The sequence below is a fragment of the Muscardinus avellanarius genome (assembly GCF_963383645.1).
Source record: "Muscardinus avellanarius genome assembly, chromosome: 10".
NCBI lineage: Eukaryota > Metazoa > Chordata > Mammalia > Rodentia > Gliridae > Muscardinus > Muscardinus avellanarius.
Window position 1 is genome coordinate 15,108,899 of NC_137796.1, and position 19,259 is coordinate 15,128,157.

Here is a 19,259-nt window from a genome sequence, read left to right on the forward strand (position 1 = left end):
TGGCAAAAGACTAAGCCAGTCCAGTGAGGTTTCGGCTCATTTAAGATATGGGTGTTGGTCCTGATGTCCAGACCTTCCTCGGCCCACCATAACCGGCCTTAGCAGACAATTCTAGAACATCCTATCCACACCACCTCGTTCTGGCTTTTTTTTTTTTCTTTTTTTTTTTTTTCTAGTCCTGGGGATGGAACCCAGAGGCATTCTACCTCCAAACTGCAACCCCAGCCCTATTTTTTATTCTTTATTTTGAAACCGGGTCTCACTGAGTTGCAGAGGGCCTCACTAAGTAGCTGAGGCTGTCTGCCAACCGCGATCCTCCGGTCTCAGCCTCCCGAATGCTGGGATCACGAGCGTGCGCCACCACGCCCGGCTTCCAATCTGGCTTTCTCTTCTTTTTCCTGAAATAGTCTCTCATCCATAGCACATCGGCCTCCTGACGCCCTAGCAATGAACGCCTGTGAGATGACTACAGTCTCCCACCCGGATGGCGTCTGCACGTAAAATCACAGAGAAGGGAACACGCCAGCTCGGGGGCCGCAGCAGTGGACCACGGGACGCTCACCGGCCCCAAGACCTGAGAGCCAGCCTGTGCGAAAGGAAAGAGGAGAGGCTGATAATAAAGAGAAGAGAATGGAAAGCCAGGCCGGGGTGGGGGCAGGGTGCGTAGAACGAGGCCAGGGAGATTTATGGCGATTTGTACCTGATTGTTCATACTAAAGCCATTATGGGATGATTAGAGAAAAAGGTGAGGTTTTAAGTCCAGTGAAAATCAATACAAACGTCTGGAGCAATCCTGCCGTGCAAGGGAAAGGACTATTTACAGGATCCGGAGCCCCTCCTCCTCCTACCTCGTTACCGCCTACGGAGGGAGGGAGCGAGGGATGGGGCAGAGGGGTAGAAGGGAGTGGAAAGGAAAGCGGGAGAGGGGAAGGTGGGGGCAGAATAGAAAAGGAACGAAGATCAGGAGAAGAAAGAGAACAACGTAGGAGCCACCGGAGGAAAAAGTAAGAACAAATACCCCTCGCTTGACCCTATTTTTTTCCCCCACAGCATTTACCACCGTCCAGCCTACCATAGAATGTATTTACCAGCCAATTCCCCCACAGAAGAATGGGTGCTCTGTGGAGGCAGGGTGGTTGTGTTTGGAGGGGGAGGTCTACTTTTAGGAGCTGATGTCGGCATGTGCTCTGAACCATCGCTGGTATACAGAAGGTGCTCAATGTGTACACGTTGGCTGGATACGTGAACGAATGAACTACCCCAGGGGCATCCAAGAGAGAAGAAAAAAAAGAAAGGGATGAAGGCTGGAGAAGGAGAACCAGATGTCTGAAGGAGAGAGAATCACAGAAGCCTCCGGTCAATTGTAAGGGAAAATTACCGTACAGACTGGGGAAGGAGAAGGCAAGGGCAGTATTAGGCTGCTGGAAACTAAACCTGTCCCCAAAATGGGGTATCCGGGACAGGAGCCATCTGCCACCAGCTGAAGCCATCAGTGCAGCTCTGCTCTGTCACAGAGCAGATGCCAACACCTCTTCCGGTGCCAGGTCACCATGACAGGGACTGCTCGTCCCCTCCCCAGCCCCCAGCTCCCTCGCTCCACGCCGAGACAGCGCCCGGCCCCAGGAACCGGGTCCTACCTTGTACAGCTTGAGGCTGGCCTCGTGCCTGGAGTTGACCGTGTGCAGCCGCAGCTTCTCCAGGCTGTTGGTGTAGTAGTCGCAGGCGTTGCACTTGAGGTGCACGGGGTTGCCGATGGCCACGCACTTGAGCCTCCACTCGTTGGCCTTGCCGCCCTCCTTGATGTGGGCCACCAGCTGGTACTTCTGCACGTGCTTGTCCGTCTTGCAGTGCAGCTGGAAGTTGGCCTTGAGCTGCGTGTTGTAGCGGCAGAGCTTGCACTGATACGAGTCTCCCATCACCGCCTTCCACTCGTCCTCCGACAGGCTGCGCTCCACGTTCATGTGCAGCCCCAGCATGTCCAGGTTGTCCGTCGTGAACTTGTTACACACGGCGCACTGGAAGAGCTTCAGCGACGGGTCGTTGGTCTGGATGAAGCTCTCGCCCAGGTTCATGAGCTCCTCCGACACCAGCTGCCCGCCCCCGAGCCGCATGTCTAGGGGGATCTCACCGCCCACTGCGGGGAAGGACAGAGGAAGAGGGTGAGAAAGAACTCGGGCGCCACCGGCCCTCCGCCACCCCAGCACGCGTTGCGAGAGGCCACTAGCTGGAAAATGAAGGCTCTCCTCTGTGACAGAGTCTCCCCTAATGGGCACCCGACATTTGCAGGACTTCATGTTTTCCTTCTTCAGGAAAAGAGCGCCTAGGGGAAGTTATAGACTCGTAACTTCATGGATTATCTCGTGCCAGCCCTTCTCTCAGGATTCGAGAAAGTGAGTGACCGGTGCTGTCAATGAATCGGAAACTCTAGACTATCCCAAAGTAGAAGCAATCAGAACTTCAGCCTACGGCACCAAACTTTCATAACCAATCCGAACTGGGCCTGAGATTTATCTAAAGCCACTCTAACAGACCTTTCTGCGCTCGTGGATATGCTCCCTAGCCACGCTGTCCCCTAGGCAGTCCCCGGCCATCGGCCACGTGTGGCCAAAGAACACCTGAACTGTGGCTAGCACAACCGAGGACCTGGGTTTCTAACTGTAATTTAATGTAAACGCAGATAGCCAAGCATGGCTAGTGGCCAGTCTTGGACAGCACAGCTCGAAAGCAAAGACTTTAAAAATGACCTCACCACCCCTTCCAGTCAATCATCTACCTGTCAATCAATGCTGCGGGTCTCTCCCCAATCTCCCCACCAGGACAGTCTTCCTTTCCTGAGCCCCCCGCCACGTGAAATGCAGCTCTACTACGGGGGACTAGCCACGGCTAACCATGAGTACAGTCACTTCAGAGCTGGCCTCTCTGGGCAGGGGTCCAACGCTGTCCTCATCGACCTTCCACTGAGAGCCCAGCACACTGCACAGACACCCAAATACGTGCCAGACAAGAGTCAAAATGAGCAATGTCGTACATGTTTAGAAAGTAGGTGGAAATGGGCAATGAAACTTCAGGGTCAACTTATAAGTCCCTAAAAAGGGCCCTCAGGGGATGGCCTCCTCTTCCTCCTCCTCTTCCTCTTCCTCCTCCTCCTCCTCCTCTTACTCTTCCTCCTCCTCCTCCTCCTCTTCCTCTTCCTCCTCCTCCTCCTCTTCCCCCCCTTCTCCTGCTCCCCCCTCCTCTTCCTCCTCTTTTGCTAACCATGTCCTTTCCCAGTCCATCACTGCCTTGCATAAACCAGGGATGGGCTCACCTTTGCTGGCGGTAATAACAACTGCAAGCTCTTATTTACATCACGAGAAAGCTTTGGGAGGAGCAGCCTTCCCTCTGCTGCCTAGAAGCACACAGCCACGCCAAACGCTGAACACCGGCTTCCATTTCCTCCCTCTCCCCTAAACACATACACTGTATGTGGAGCTATCAGGTCTGCCCCCAACCCCCAACTGATATTTAAACTTGACCTTTTACATGTGGTTGGGTTGAGGTTAATTTTTTTTTTTTAATGACTGATTAGAATCCAAGTTAGTGGTTCATCAAAGAAAAGAGGTTCTTTTTCTTTAATGACTTTCTTATTTATACTACACAAGGCACCTCAGGTGGAGAGATCAGTACAGGCTCCACTAAGCAAGACCGGCTGCGTTTAAAGTCTGTGAAGAGTTTAGCAAAGCCACAGAAATCTTTAGCCCATGCATTCCAGAAGGCTTAGGAAGCTTTCTGCTTGTTGTTTCTTTTGCCATCTCCCCTGGTGAGAGGAGCCATAACTATGGCATTCTTTTTAGGACAAGAGAGAAAGGGAGAGAGAGAGAACAAAAACAAAACCAAAAACTCCATCCCTTGATGGGGATGAAGGCCAGGCAACATCCACAAAACATACTTCGTGTTTCGATAAAGCAGAAACTGCCCAGAGGGTAAGACAAGGAGCAAACATATATTTGTTTTTGATGCCAACCACCTGAAGCATCAAATCTTACCCACTTTTTAAATGTAACTTCAGAGCGTCAATATTGCTCTAAAGAGAAATCCAGCTGTCACTTGCTAGATGCCGGAGTGCAGACTGGAAATCCTCAGAAGAGGCAGAGGAAATGAGTCCCTGTTCCCCTTCCAAGCTCTTAAGATAAAATGCAAATAACAGAGAGCGCACTGGAGCCTTGCAACCTCTCTCCACAGCAAGACCTCCGAGAAGCAGCAGCAGCAACACCAGGGCTGGGGAATCCCAGCAGTCTCTGGGACCAGAAGGAACCAGCGCAGCCTCCGTGAGGTGGACAAGCCTCGCCCAGGGCACAGGCAGTTAGCGGCCCTGTCCTCTCTGAGAACTTAGCAGGTCTTTACTCCCAAGTCCTGCTGGGATATGGTCTTAGGAAGGAGTAGGCCATCTTCTTCCTACGTACAACCAACCTTAGCACTGGGAACTTGCATCCTGGCATGCAAGGCCACCCCGAAATGCATTCTGAGAGAGGCATGTGGGTTAAAAGACACATTCTAGAACCAGAAGCCGGGGGCTACTGAATCTCATATGCAGGTGTTCTGTGGCTACTGGGGAAACACTCGGGTGCCCCACCAGCATCCCATTCCTTGGTGCAGTGATAAACTTTAGAGCCTAAAGGGGTGTTAGCGTGGCCCCCAGTCTAAATATCCTGTCGACAAAACCATCAAACCAGACCAGGACAAAAGGTGCCAACCTACACCTCATCAAAATATAACAAAAGCGGAAGGAAGGGCAAGAATCATGCCTTTGTAAGCAAGAGTATAGTTCACAAAGACTCTTTTTATGTCGAGTGTGGTGGCACACACCTGTGTAATCCCAGTACTTGGAAGGCTGAGACAGGAGGATCGCAAGTTCAGGGCCAGCCTAAGAAACTTAGTGAGCCTTTCGGCAACCCAGTGAGACTCTGTTTCAAAAAAATCATAATAATAAAATTGGGCTAGGGGTGTAGCTCAGAGAAAGAATGCCCTTGGTGATGTTCAATCCCTAGCACCAAAAAAAGATTAGCTGGCCCCCTGCAAAATCCAGTAATATCTAATAACACCTACAGCCATTTTACAAACTGTAAAGAGAATCTCCTGGCCCGAAGAAGGCACAGGATGTCTCCAAAGGTTTGCCTCGTCCAAGAAACGGTGACACTGGAAACCCAAGGGCCCTTCTGAGCTGGACAAGGTCCCTGGAAGAAAGAGCTCTGTTCTCTTTAGGAAACAAAGCCTGGCTCTTCTGTGTGGGTCTAGAAGACAGAAAGCTGTTTTTCTGTTTCTCTAGCATCTACCATAATACCTGTGATGGAAGGTAAAGCCCCGGTGACTACTGGACACTGGGTAGAAAAGCCAAACATGTCTCTGCTTCTCAATTTAAGCCGTTTTAAAAGTAAACAGAGCTGGGCACGGTGGCATGCGCCTGTTATCCAGTACTTGAGAGGCTGAGACAGGAGGATCACAGGTTCACAGCCAGCCTCAGGTACTTAGTAAGGCCCTCCACAACTTAGTGAGAGCTTGTTTCAAAATACAGAATAAAAAATAGGGCTGGGGGTGGGGGGGTGTGTGGGTTGGAGGTAGAATGCCCCTGGGTTCAATACCCAGTACCACAAAAATAAATAGGTAAAGAGAAAGACTTCACTTTGACCCAATATGAACCTCTCCATTTCTGTACCTCCATCCCACCCATATCATCTCCAAAGATCTGCCTCCCAAGATTTTACATCACTGGACTAGAAAACCCCAATCCTAGTGGCTTTTAAAAGTCTTAGCACAGCTGGGCGTGGTGGTGCACTCTTGTAAGCCCAGCATTCTGGAAGCTGAGACAGGAGGATCGCAGTTCGCAGACAGTCTCAGCTACTTAGTGAGGCCCTTTGTAATTCAGTGAGACCTTGTTTCGAAATAAAAAATTAAAATTTGGAGCTGGGAGTGTCACTCAGAGGTAGAATGTCCCCAGGATCCATCCCCAGTAACACACACACACACACACACACACACACACACACACACACAAATCTTAGCACGCTGATGCCCACACTATCCTCTCACATGGTTCACAAGGGGGAGAAATAAGTGGATGGCCCTCTCTGCCTCCACAATTGACCAGTTGGTGAGATTTCTTCAGGTCATTTGGTGATAAAAGATCAACAGTTCTATGTTACATAATGGTAAACAAGCTTGAAGTATCGCAAATTCAGAGTGAAATGCACAGCCCGAAAAACACATGGAATGCTTTGAAATATAACTCGTCAGCAGAAAATAATTAGCACTACAACGCCACACAAATAAAGGCCTGGGAGCTGGTGAGGTCTGGCGCCCCGGCGTTCATGGACACCATCTCAGAATAAAGGCACTTGCTCACATTTTTTGCCAAGAACAACCTATTCCCGTGGCAGTAACTAGACACTGCTCCGCTCAGGCCATTACTGCTGATCCCAAGAGGGTTAGTTAACAGTCAGGAGCCGAAGCCAGACAGGGCCCTGTACAAGACACACGAGGTGGTGGTGAGTGTGCCTTACCATCACCCTGGCCCTCAGGACGCCAAGGTGGAAATGGTCTTGCTAAGGTAGCTCTCAAAAGAGAGGCTGCAACTCTTTCTACCTACAATCCACAGTTTTCAGCATCCAGACCCTATAGAATCCTTGGCCTTGTTTTAGATACATTAAACCAATTGGCAAGACCTGTTGCTATGGCTCGGACAGATTCTGCCTCGAGTGTTAAAGACTTGGTCCCCTGTTCATGGTACTACTGGGAGGTGGTGGAGCCTTTAAGAGGCGGAGCCTGGCTGGAAGTCTTCTAGTCATATGGGGATGCTGGCCCCTCCTCTTTCTCCCCCTTTCACTTCCTCCCACCAGGAAGTGAGCGGCTTCCTTCGCCATGCCCGCCATGATGTACCGCATCAGCACCAGCTCCAAAGCACGACGCCAACTGACCCTAGACTGAAACCTCCAACACCATGACCCAAGATACACCTCTTCTCTTTATAAGCTGACTGTCTCAGGTATTCGTTATAGTTACAGAAAGCTGACTGACACATGCGACGTCTGGACAGAGACAACTCGCGCTTCTGTGAAAACGAAATCATCTCTCGTGGCAACAAAGGCTCCATTAACCAGCATCCAGCTGCCATTAAAACTCCACTTTCTTTGATGGACAATTTTACAATTTATTCACTTTTCATCTATCATACCACTCATTATGATGTCCCCAGGGCAATTTAATTCCCAATTAATTCCCAACTACACTAATCACCCACAACTCATCCAAAATAAGAACATGTCTTTCTCGTGGCGATCCTCATAAATACAAGAAGTCTGAGAAATATCTCTGGGTGGTTCTCGGCTCAGCACAGGACCGGCCTTCGGTTATCTGAATGAGGTATGCCATGGTTTCAAATTCCTCTTATTTCAGATGATGGTCCCTATTTAAATTATTGAGCTAATTGTCCCTGTCCCCTTTATGAAGATGACTGTCCCAGCTAGGGTTTCCTGTAAGCTCCAATAAATATTTAATGGAACCCCAAAGTTTTGAGCGATGATGGCGATTTTTCGAATTGAGAAAGAGACAGAGGAAAAGGAAAAGAGTGGGAACAACAAAAGCAGATTGACCGGAAGCCAACAACTAGAGGAAACACTCAAGTTTTAATCCCAGCCCTCTGTAGCCGGAGTACAATCGTGGCTCTGTTGGACGTATAAAACCTTCCATACGTACACACGAGCGCTTAAGGGATGCTCGAGGGAAAGCGGTTGCTTGTAAGACACCCCGCTGTACACGAGACCACTCGGGGAGAGAAAACTCAACAGGACTCCCCAGCCTACTCTCCACCTCGCTCCCCACAAACAACACCCGGGGTGAGCCTCACCTAGAGAAGGTGTCATGGCGGCCATGGGCCCCGCGGGGTCCAGCTGGAATCCGCTCATCATGAACTGGGCGTCCGAGGCGGCGCTGTCCATCTTCAGGTTGGGGAGGTTCATGTTCTGGGCCAGGTAGTACTGGTACAGCTCGGCCTCGGCGGGCGCGGGCAGGCTGCCGAGGCCCAGGTGGCGGTTGTGCTGGATCTGCGTCATGTTCTGTTGCAGCAGCAGCATGTTATGCATGTGTTTCTCGCTGGTCATGTGGATGCGGAGGTTCCTGGCCACGTTGGTCTCGTAATCGCACACTTCGCACCGCCACGTGGGTTTGGTTTTTGGTTTGGTGGGCGAGGGGGCCCCGCAGGAGCTGCTGATGTTGGCCGCGGCCGCAGCCGCCGCCGCCGCTGCCGCCGCCGCCGCCCCGGCCGTGTGGCTGAACACCTGCTCCCCCCCTCCGTTCTGCAGGTTCTGCATGTTGTTGAGATGCTTGTCGGACTGCATATGAATGCTGAGGTTGCCTTTGGTAGTTGTGGAGTAGTTACACACCTCGCAGCGGAAAGGCTTGTAACCACACGTGTAGCTCTCGCCTCGTGCCAGCCGGGGGTGGGGCTGCCCGCTTTTGCAGTAGACGCAGGAGCCCCCCGGCTCCGGGTGCTTCTCCTTCATGTGCGCCTCCAGCGTCTGCTGGTACTTATAGTGCCAGTTGCACTTGGGGCACTTGAGTGTCTTGCACGAGTTACGAGAATGCATCATGGTCATGTGGCCGCCCAGCGAGCGGGAGGAGCCCAGGACCGTGTCGCATTTGGGGCACTCCACGCCGCTCCCCGAGGGGCACTCCCCGACCCCCAGCTCGCAGAGGGAGCCCGCGTGCTGGTGATGGGGCACGAAGCCTCCGTCGTCGCCCTCTGTGCTTTCATTTGGTTCTGGTGCTGTGGCACTGTCTTTATTGGCACTTTCGTCGGCGAAGTCCAGCCTCCTGCCGCCCTCTGCCACGTTGGCCCTGACACCCTCACTATTAAAGCTTAAACGATTCCTCCTGTTCGCACCATCAAAGACAACAAAGGAAGAAGCGGAATTAGAACTAGTAGAAGCCGTGCCCCTCGACAGGGTCTGGAGCACGTTAGGCATTAAGGGGGAGTTACAAATGCTTTGGTTTGAGAGAGCAAGGTCCTTTTTGCTGCTACCACCTGCCGCGGCCCCGGGCTCCTCGGGGGGCCTGTCCTCCAGCTCGTCCAACTCGCTTGGAAAGAGTCCTTTGCAACCCTCGTCCTCCTCCTCCTCTTCTTCCTCCTCCTCCTCTTCCTCCTCCTCCTCCACCTCCTCCTCTTCCTCTTCCTCCTCTGCCTCCTCCTCCTCAGCTGGCTCCGCTTTCTCCGAGAAGCAGTCTGGGTCACCGGCTTCTGGCCGCTCTCCTTCGGCCGCCCCAGAGTCCTTGCCCTCTGAGGATTTGGTAGGACTGGAAGCCAGAGGCCCCAGGGGGACTGAGGTAATGGGGGTCTTCAGGACCGAGCTGGTGAGCCCGCCAAGGTTCAAGAGGGTGCTGGGGGTCAAGAGGCCAGCCTGGGGCTGCTCGGGGCCAGCGGCAGGGCCTCCTGGGAGCGCCTCCTCCCCTTCCATCCGAATGCCACTAAATTTACCATAAAAACTGTGTCCGGGGCCTATGAGGTTAGCTGTGGAAACTAAAGGGTGCTGAAAGTTTTTGTTTTTTGGTTCCAGAAAACTTACAAGGGGTTCCTTGTCTTTGCCAATCCCTTGGATGATAGCGGAGATGTTCTTATTGCTAAGAAGTTTCCGCTCGTCCTCACTCAGGGTCATTCGATGGTCGTGCACCGCGTGGGTCACAAAGGAGCGGACGTACCCGAAGGACAGCTTGCACAGGAAACACATCAGGATGGGCTTCCTCTTGCCGTAGAGCACGAAGCCATCGAATTTGGACAGGTCCACGTTGTTGGGAATATCTTTGGATACGCAGGAGCTTTTGGCAGAGCCGTCGCTGTTCAGGTAATCCTTGTTGCTTCTGTGTCGCACGTCGAAAACGCGGAAACTGTGCAGGACGGGGCTGAGCCCCGCCAGGGCTGAGGTATTCGGGAACGCCTGGTCTGAGCCCTCAAACCATTTCCCGAAGGATGAGGCTATGTGGAAAGTGTTGATGATCTGCGGGTAGACGGGCGCCGCACAGGAAGGGTCCCCCGGCTTGCCCCCCGCCCCGGGGAGGGAGTTCAGGAAGAGCGAGGGGAGAGGCCCGCTGCCGCTGCCGCCACCACCACCACCGCCGGCGGCCCCACTCTGGGTCAGCTGGCTCAGGCTCTCCACAATGTAGGCCGAGCCGTCGGGCTGGTAGACGATCTCCCCGGCCAGGTTCTCCACGTCGCTCTCCTCGTCGCCCTCCTCGCCGCCCGTGTCGCTGGCGCTGTCCTCGCGCAGGGCCGGCGGGGGGCGCGCGCCGGGGCAGGGGTGCTCCATGTAGGTCTGTAGGCTGGCGAAGGAGGACGAGCACTCCTTGCAGCTCACCTCCTTGCCGGCGGGCTCGGCGGGCGCCCCGGCCGAGGCGGCGCTCTCTGGGAGGCGCTCATTGAAGGGGGCCCTCAGGCTGTCCAGGGGCCCGTGGCCCTCGCCTGCGGGCTGCTCCATGCTACTGGGTTTGTCGGGGAGGTGGGTGCTGTTGAGTTCAGTCCATTGCCGGTGCTGAGGGATACCGCACCCATTGTCCTTCCCCGAGACGACGGGCGAGTCACAGCCTTCCATGGTAAGGCCTGCCTGGAGCTTTCATTGCACCCAGTATGGAGGATCGGACCTGAAGGGCAGAGGCAAGGGGAGAAGAGGGAGAGAGGGAAAGAGAGAGAGAAAGGAAAGAGGTTAGGAGGGCTGAGGCTGAGGTCCCGCGCACACGGAGCGCTCTAGCGGGCTGCTGTCCACGCCCATAGCACGGAGCCCGCACGGCAGGAGACCGGCCAGCACACAGAAAGCCAGCGAGATGTCACCTGTGGGCCTCACTGCCCGGTCCAAGCATGAGCCGGGGACACAGAGGAAAGGGGTCGGGAGCCAGCTCTTTGACCTTAGACGGCCAACATCTACCCGTGGAGACGTTGGTTCTCCATTCTTTGCCACCAGGGCTTTGAGTCAGGACTGGGCAAGGAGCGACTGTGGACCAGGGCCTTCTCTCCAGCACCTTAAGAGGTCACAGAATCTAGGCCTTACTGCGTACAGATGGCCCTCACAAAGTCACCCGGACTTATACTGTCGGCGAAACAAGCACACTGGATAGGGATGCGCAGAAGACGGTTTAACACCCTCAAATAGACAAGAATGGCAAATTGGGATATCCTCACTCATCTAGAGAAATCATCGCTGTCGTTTTTACCGACCGGTCGTATCTGGTTTAGAAAGTTTAAAGAGGATCTCTGAACACTGCAAGGCTCAGAGGGCCAGAGAGCAAAACTGGACACACCCCAGAGCCCCCAAGAGAGCTGATGGCTGCATCCCTCCTGGCCAGGTCCCTCAAAAACATCTATCCCATCTCCCAAGCAGCAAAACAAAGGGGCTAAAACTTAAAACAGGCCAAACCCACCCTGGCTACCAAACGGGAGAAAAGAGAGAGCCTCAAATCCCCATCTCTTCTACCCAACCAGGAGGACCCCTTGCCCGTGGCTGGCTTCAGAGTGAAAAGAGGTGGGCACAAAGCATAAGCTTGACATTTCCTGTGCGGACCAACCGGACTCTGGGCCTGCCAAGTCCTCCTCGGGCAGGTCTGGCCTGCCCTGTCTTCAGGGCGTTGGGTCCCCGTGCGCATGCTGGTGGGGTCTGCTATCCTGATCTTCGGCTGAGCCCGGATGGCGGCCGGGCTCAGTGATCCCCGCTTCCACACCTGCCTCCTCTTGGTTATTAGCTGCTACTCAAGCAGCTGTCCTTCAGCCCCGGGGCTTTTCCGCTTCCAACTCTGAAGCGCCACTAAGCTGAACTTGCCCTCTGAGACCTCGCGTCTGCGGGGAGGGTAGCGTCGGCTCGCCAGCCGCCCGGCTCCTGTGGCAACATCATCGCAGGGGCATTTCTTCCGCCGAGGCGCTACTCCTACAGCAACTCAGCATCTGACACAGCCCTGATCTTTCACCCACAGACCCCGGCCATCCTACCCCTGTTCCTCCTCCCTACTTCTCCACCTACGTCTCCTTCCCACATGGCAGGATGAAGGTTTTGGCTACATTTGGTCTTTCTCCAACCCCCGGGGCCCCCACACCTTCTTGTGCTTTTTTTTTTTTCTTTTTCTTTTTCTTTTTAAATTCTTGACTGCATGGTAAGACAACAGCTCCCCCTCGGGAAAGGATGGGAAAGGCAGGTTTACCAGAAGTCTTGGGAGAAATAACTTTTTGAAAGAAAAGAGCCACGATTTGTTTAAACCGTGGCCTCACACGCACCCATCTTTCAATGTATAACCTCGGATTTCTTGATAATGGAAGCCCTGTGTACCTTAGAAACTATTTTGTTCATCTGAAACAGAGGCCACTACGCTGTGCTAAGCCCAGCAGCAAACACACTGGGACGCCCCGCAAGGCTTAGCCGAGATGCAGGTGAGAATCCAGGTTGGCTCTCCTTCAGGATGCTACTGATTGGCTGGATGGCACCTGATTGACAGCTAAGGCCAAAAAGGTTGGCAGGCCTGAAGGGGTGGGAGGGTTAACAGCCCGATTGTAAAATCAATGTCATAAATGCTTGGTAAGTTACAGGAACATGCGGGAAGGGGAGGCCACGATTGATAAAGGAGAGCGGCTTTGATGCTGCACCAGGGACTTGTTTATCGACAGCAAAGCCAATCTCCTCTCCAGCCTGGGCTGGGCCAGAAGAGCCTGCAAGCGTTTACCAATTAATTGGTGGGCTTTTCTTGCTCTGTTCTCTTCTTCCTCCTCCTCTTCCATAAACTACCCAGCTAAGGGGCCAGGACTTAGATAATAAAACCAAAAGACAAAAACCTCCTTACTTCCTTTTCTATTCCAAAGCAGGTGCCAAGAAATAATGACACTGTGACGGCTTCTGAAAGCCAGATGAGCCGGTGGTGGGACTCTGGAGGCTGCTTATGTGGAGCCCATCAAGACGCAGGTGGGTAAGGATTGCATTTCCCAATTGCTGCTGCCTGCTCTGGGCTTTCTTTCCATGTGCACTGGCCATGACAGGGGGAGCCCTTGATGCCCTTGCTAATGAGCAAAGTATGGCTCCTGGCCTAGTAACATCATCCTCACCAGGGAGCTCCTAAGACATGCACTCCCGGCCAGCCCCAACCCATCGGAATCTATATCTTGACATGGTCCCCAGGAAACTCAGATGCAAGCTTGAGACGCGCTCGGCTGGCTGCACGACCTCTTCATCAGAAGCCAGCTTGCCTGTGCTGGGCACCCGTACTGCTCAGAAAAGCGAAGGCTGGTCCTCCCTCGCCCTGCGAGGAACGGGGATGGGCAAGGTGGAGCGGAGCGCTGACATGAAGAAATCTCTTCATCCTGTTTGGTCCTGCAGCTCGAGGACCTCAGGGCATCCACCACTCTCCCACCCAGCCGGCCGGCGAGCTCGCTCTGTTTATCAGCCAGTCAATAAGAAAAAGGTAGTTCTTACTTAAGGAGGCAGAAGTCAACTCGGCAGGTCGATCAGCCCTCTGTCTGTAAACATGGTTTCCCGTAAAATCAATGATCTTCAGTTACAGAGGGCAGCCTGGGAACCAAGTGGGTCCCCGTGCTTTCACGCGCAGCTCCTCCGGCCAGCCGGCATTCACACGCCTGTCCTCAGACCCCACCCAGGCTCCGTGCCTGGTCCCCAGCTCCTCAGCAGGCCACGCAGCCAGCTTCTCCTTCAGCCGGTTATACTACAAGTCCCCTCTAAGTGTCTAGGTGTGCTGCTCACGACCCCCAGCATCATACTCAACACGACTGTTTTAAGAATTTACTTTACATATTTAGTTGATATAGCTCCCCAATGGCAAAACTCAAGGGAAGACACAGGAGGTCTAGCTAACTTCTGCGCGCGCACGCATGCACGCACGCACGCACGCACGCGCTCTTTCTCTCCCTCTTCTTTAGCATTTAAGCCTGACTCTTGAAAGGTTATTTTATACAGAAAAGTTCTGCTACCTTCATCAAGAACCTCTGCCCACCACCCTATCCCTTGTTCCTAAGTCTTTAAAAGTATTAATCTTACTTTTCAAAGATTGCTTAAGAGGATAAGACTCTACCGTGCTGTCCTGTGCTTCTCCATTAATCAAGCCATCCAACTCCCTTTTAGACTAAAATGATATGCTCTGACAGCTCAGTAGTCCTGGGTGGGGAGGGAGGGGGTACTGGCGATGGAACTCAGGGGCATTCTACCACTAAGCTACACCCCTACCCCTATTTATTTTTTTATCTTGAAACAGGGTCTTGCTAAGTTACCGCAGCACACTGTCCTTGAACCTGCGTTCCTCCTGTCTCGGCCTCCCCAGTGCTGGGATTACAGGCGCGTGCCACTGTGCCCAACTCAGGGCTGGGTAAAATGCAACAGTTACAGGAGGGCTGTGGTTCTGAGGAAGGGGAGGGGGCTCCTGCTGTTGCTCCAGCTCCCAGAGAATTAAACATGAACAGTCGCACTGTGTAATTTTAAATTGTTAATTAGCACGGGGTTAATTAGGCGGTCCTTTCACAAGGGGCTGTTTGGCAGAAAACCAAGAAGGGAAACAAAGGGGAAGGAAAGAAAAAAAAAAAAAACAGAGAATAGAGACCATGAGACACTGTGGCCTCCGTGAATGAGCCAGGGCATCACTGGAGACGTCAGCCAGCGGGCGAGGATGCCGCTTTCTCTGGGTGCTCCTGGCCCTCGCCCAAGGAACAGCCACCCAGACAAAATGCAGTGCAGCCTCAAAATGCACACGCCCTTTGACTCAGCAAGTTCTCCGATCTAGGAATTCATCCCAAGGAAACGACCCACAAGGTGCATGGAGAGAGAGGATTACACAGCACAATACTTCTAACAGAAAAGGATGGAAATGATCAGGGGGGAAAAAAAGAGAGAGACTCGACACAAATCACAGTGCACAGAGCTCCGTGTGTTGTTATTAAAAAAAAAAAAAAAGAATCCTTCAAAGACACTGTTTATAGGCATGGGAAAATGATCAGATGTTGAATGAATGAAAACGCACAGAGGCACGCGTATAAAACTAGGAGGAACGTACATCCGAATGTTTACGATGGCGATTCCTAGGGGAATGAGTGAGGTTACGGGTGACTTTGTTTCCTCCCGTGCCTTGATTTCCCAAAGCTTTTCAAAGCGGAAGCCCTCAAGAGTGCAAACCCTTGCTTTACTGAGCTCTGCGTGTGCTCAGGCCTGTGGGTGCTCATGGCTTCCCTCTGGTCATCGTGATCACGCTACGAGGCGGGTGCTATGTTTCAACCCCATTTTAAAGATAGAAAAACCGGGGCTGCCCAAGCTTGTACAGCCTGGCTGACAAGGCCAGAGGATCTGGCTGTGTTGTCAGGAGTCTTAGCTACGTCACCACGTTTTTCTCTAACGACAGAACACCCTGCTAGCCAATGTTCACATTCAATCTCTATGTATCTGGGAACGGTCCTGGGATCAGGGGCTACCAGGACTGCTGACGTAAAGGAGCACTGCCAATGCCCCCCAAATGCCCTCGCCTTCCGAGGGTGATGCAGAAGGGGAAAGCAAAGTAGCCTTCTTCACTGGGATCAAATTCAGACGAGGGACGGGGGAAAGCGGGCAGACAACGCTACCGCCAAGAACTGGAAGCCAGCCCCCATATCCTGGTTTCAAAAGGAACACGACGACAAAGGCACATTCTAGAAACTGTAGGTCAGGAAATGTATTCACTCATTCATTTGAGTATTTATTGTGGACCTACTGTGTGTCAGATGCTAGGAAATGCGACGATTGTCAGGGTTAATATTCTCCTGGGGGAGAGACCACCAACAAACAAGGATAACATCGGAGGTAAAAACCTGGGCGTGGTGACGCATGCTTGTGATCCCAGTACGTGGGAGGCTGAGACAGAGGGTTCACAGGTTCAAGGACGGCCTGGGTAAGCAGGGATACTTTCATCAACCTAGCAAGACCCTGCTTTAAAATAAAAATTTAAACTCAGGGCTGGGGGTGTAGCTCAGCAAAAGAATGTCCCTGGGTTCAATCCCTGGTACAAAAAAAAAAAAAAAAAAGAAGAGTAATATAAAGCCAGAGAAGACGAAGGAGTGGTGTATGTGTGTGCGTCATGTTAAATACAGTAATAGTATTAAAATTACTAGAATATACTGTGGATTCTATACTGTTAGCCCTTTCCAGGTTCCCTAGAAAGGGCTGCAATCCTGAGAAATTAGCCATTAGCTGTAGGTCCGATAAGAAAAGTGCCATCAAATAAACTGAAAACAGCCTCACTTAGACTCACTGACCAGAGAAATGCAGTAAAAAGTACTTTTTATTTTTTAATAAGGTACTCCCCAATTTTTCCTTTTTTTTTTTTATTCAGGATAGGAAAATTTCTTTTAGATAATAAAGCCTGGATGAGATTCTGTGTGTGCGTGGTAGTGAGGATTAAATCCGGGGGAACTGTACCTTAGAGCTACCCCTCCAGTTTGATTTTATTTTTTTGAAGCAAGGTCTCGCCAAGTTGCCAAGGCTGCTCTTGAATATGAGATCCTCCTGTCTCAGCCTCCCAAGTACTGTGACTACAGGCGTGCGCCGCCACACACCCGACAGGATGATTTTACAGGTGGCTCAAGTTAACAGGAAAAACTAACATGTTCAACAATGGAGTGAGGCCTGAACCAAAACAGACCCCTGCCAGGGGAGAGAAGAGACTCAAAGAAGGAAAAAGACCGAGAAGGATAAATAGGAAGCCCTGTACTTAAGTTCAGGTAATCAGCTAAACTAACAGGATAGAAGATCTGGATTAATTGCAGTTCATAGAAAATAATAATAATAATAACAACAACAACAACAACACCGGCACCACCTAGGGGTTTTACTTGACTTGGATTCAGTAGAAGCTCAAAACAGCAGTGGCAGCTGAAGACATGATGTGACCCTGTGTCCCCCTGGCAACAGGCATCCTCTGTCCCTGCTGGAAATCAGTAAGTTCATGGCCCTATCATATTTTCTGTCTGCAAAAAAGAATATCATGACCCACTCTGGGGGATCTTGGAGGAGAGATACTGACAGAATGAGCATCCTCGTGATAATGTCGACCACGGACAGCTCGAGAGCACAGGAAGGCAAGTCCCATCACAGGGCAACACAACTTTCCTTCACTGTAGGAAACCCTGCCTGCCTGCCCCCCCCTCGCTGCCCCCCACAGGACTGGGTATAGGTCTTCTCCCTAGCTTTAGGGTGGAAGTTAAGAAGGATGAGAAGAATTCATATGGAAAAAGGTTTGGGGTCAAGGTAAAATGAAAGCCCTTCTCAAGATTCCCCAGGGTCCCAGATGGAACATTTCCACTGTGAAAGAGTGCACGTCCTGGTTCTGCAAAGACCAAGGGGGCTTGGCTGCGGTTAGGAGGCCCCACCAGGCAGCTAGAAAGGTGAAGATTCTTCCCCTTCCTGGGTGGCAATCAGGTTTCACTGCCAGTTCTTCTCCCATGGCCTGAGGACCCCCCTGGGTTTTGCACTTGGTGACAGGTGGCGACCCTGGGGTCACCACACTGCTGCGGTTGGTTACCTGCTCACTTGTCTACCTAGACTGTGAGCACCGTGAGATCCAGCTCCATGCGTCATTCATTCCTGTACCCTCTCCATCTAAGATGTGATAGGTGCTTCATAAAACAATGGGTGGGGGTCCTCAGGCCATGGGAGAAATGATATTGCTTTAAGAGAAAACACATTCTTCGCTTCTTTTAAAATTGTGCCTGATGTTGGTGCTGTGGGTGTAACTCAGTGGTAGAGCACTTACCCGGCATTTACAGTGTCCCAGGTTCACCCTCTAGCACTGCAGAAAAGAAAGAAGAAAACACGCTAAAATTAACTATTCTCTACTCAATGGAATCAGAGACCCTTGGAGAAATGGCCAGTTCTTGGGCTGGATCCAGCAGGGATGATGAAAAATGAACATGGACATTTTGTACTAGAAGAATGGGTGGGATTGCCCAAAGCGCACAGGATGGGGCTCCAACTGGCCAACCTGGGCCAATCCGAGCAAGAAAAATAAACGAGAGAACGGGATTCCAACCCAAAGCATACAATAAGAATTCACAACTCTAACCTTTTCTAAAGGAAGATAAAAGATATAAGAGGAGAAAGTTCTTATTTAGGAGAGAAGTCCAACTAATATATGTAGGAAAAAATTAGGCGAAAAATCGCCTTCTGGTAACTGTCATCACAGTAATAATCCATTTGGGGAATGATCGGTGGATAGCAAAACAAATGGATTCCAAAGAATCTCCCCACAGACACTTATTAATTACAAAAGGGAACACAATAACTTTACAGTGGGGAGACCTGGAAGACACCCCCTTAACCAAGTGATCAGAGTTCACATCGCCAGCAGTGAGACGGACAGACATCACACGCCTCTGATGAGATGCACTGGGAAGAGCCCAACATCCCACCATCTCGGCCTGATCTAAGCAGGAGGGACCAGCAGACAAAGCCAGCAAGAAGCAAGTCCACAAGATGTCCTGTGCCTTCAGCGACGCTGTCACGAGACAGAAAGACAGGCGGAGAAGCGACTTCAGGTTAGATAGAGGTGACCTGAGAGGTGCAAACAAAGGTACGAAGCACATAAGCTGGGATTTTCTCTTCCTACCAAGGACAGAACCGGAACAACTCGCAAAATCTGAATGAGGTCTAGAAATGGACTAATAATAGATATGAATGTTAATTTCCTAATTTTTATAAGTGTGGTGTGGTTACCTAAATGTTGGTTTTCGAGAGACATACCCAAGCCTGGTGTAGCGGCACACGCCTGTGATCCTAGTGCTGGGGAGGCTGAGACAGGAGAATCGCCGGTTTGAAGCTGGTCCTAGCAACTTAATGAGACTCTTAGCCACCTAGTAAGACCATTTCAAAACAGAAAAAGAATTTTTTTCAAGTACTGGGGAAGCTGGGTGTGATGGCGCATGCCTGTTATCCCAGTACTTGGAAGGCTGAGCCAGGAGGACCACAGGTTCGAGGACAGCCTCAGCAAGTAATGAGACATTTATCAAGCTAGAGAAACCCTATTTCAAAATAAAAATTAAAAAATAGGGCTGAGAGTATAGCTCTGAGGTAGAATGCCCCTCTGTTCAATCTCCATCCCCCCCAACACACACACACACACACACACACACACACACACACACACACACGCACGCACAAGATACACTCTGGCATATTTAGAGGTAAAGGACTATGATGCCTTACTTTTCAAAAGACTTAGGAAAAAATATGAGAGTGTAT

At 51.6% G+C, this 19,259-nt stretch overlaps 1 protein-coding gene across 1 annotated transcript in view; it reads right to left on the reverse strand.

Annotated features, from left to right (window-relative positions):
• The window catches only part of ZFHX3 (zinc finger homeobox 3), a gene marked incomplete at both ends in the record, with an annotated part of 173,783 nt that extends 163,170 nt beyond the window's left edge, over positions 1–10,613 (reverse strand). The window contains 2 exons of the mRNA XM_080702166.1: positions 1,638–2,134; positions 7,880–10,613. Coding sequence (XP_080558292.1) covers positions 1,638–2,134; positions 7,880–10,613 — 3,231 coding nt within the window. The remainder of the gene's footprint in view (positions 1–1,637; positions 2,135–7,879) is intronic.
• Between the last annotated feature and the right edge of the window lie 8,646 nt (positions 10,614–19,259).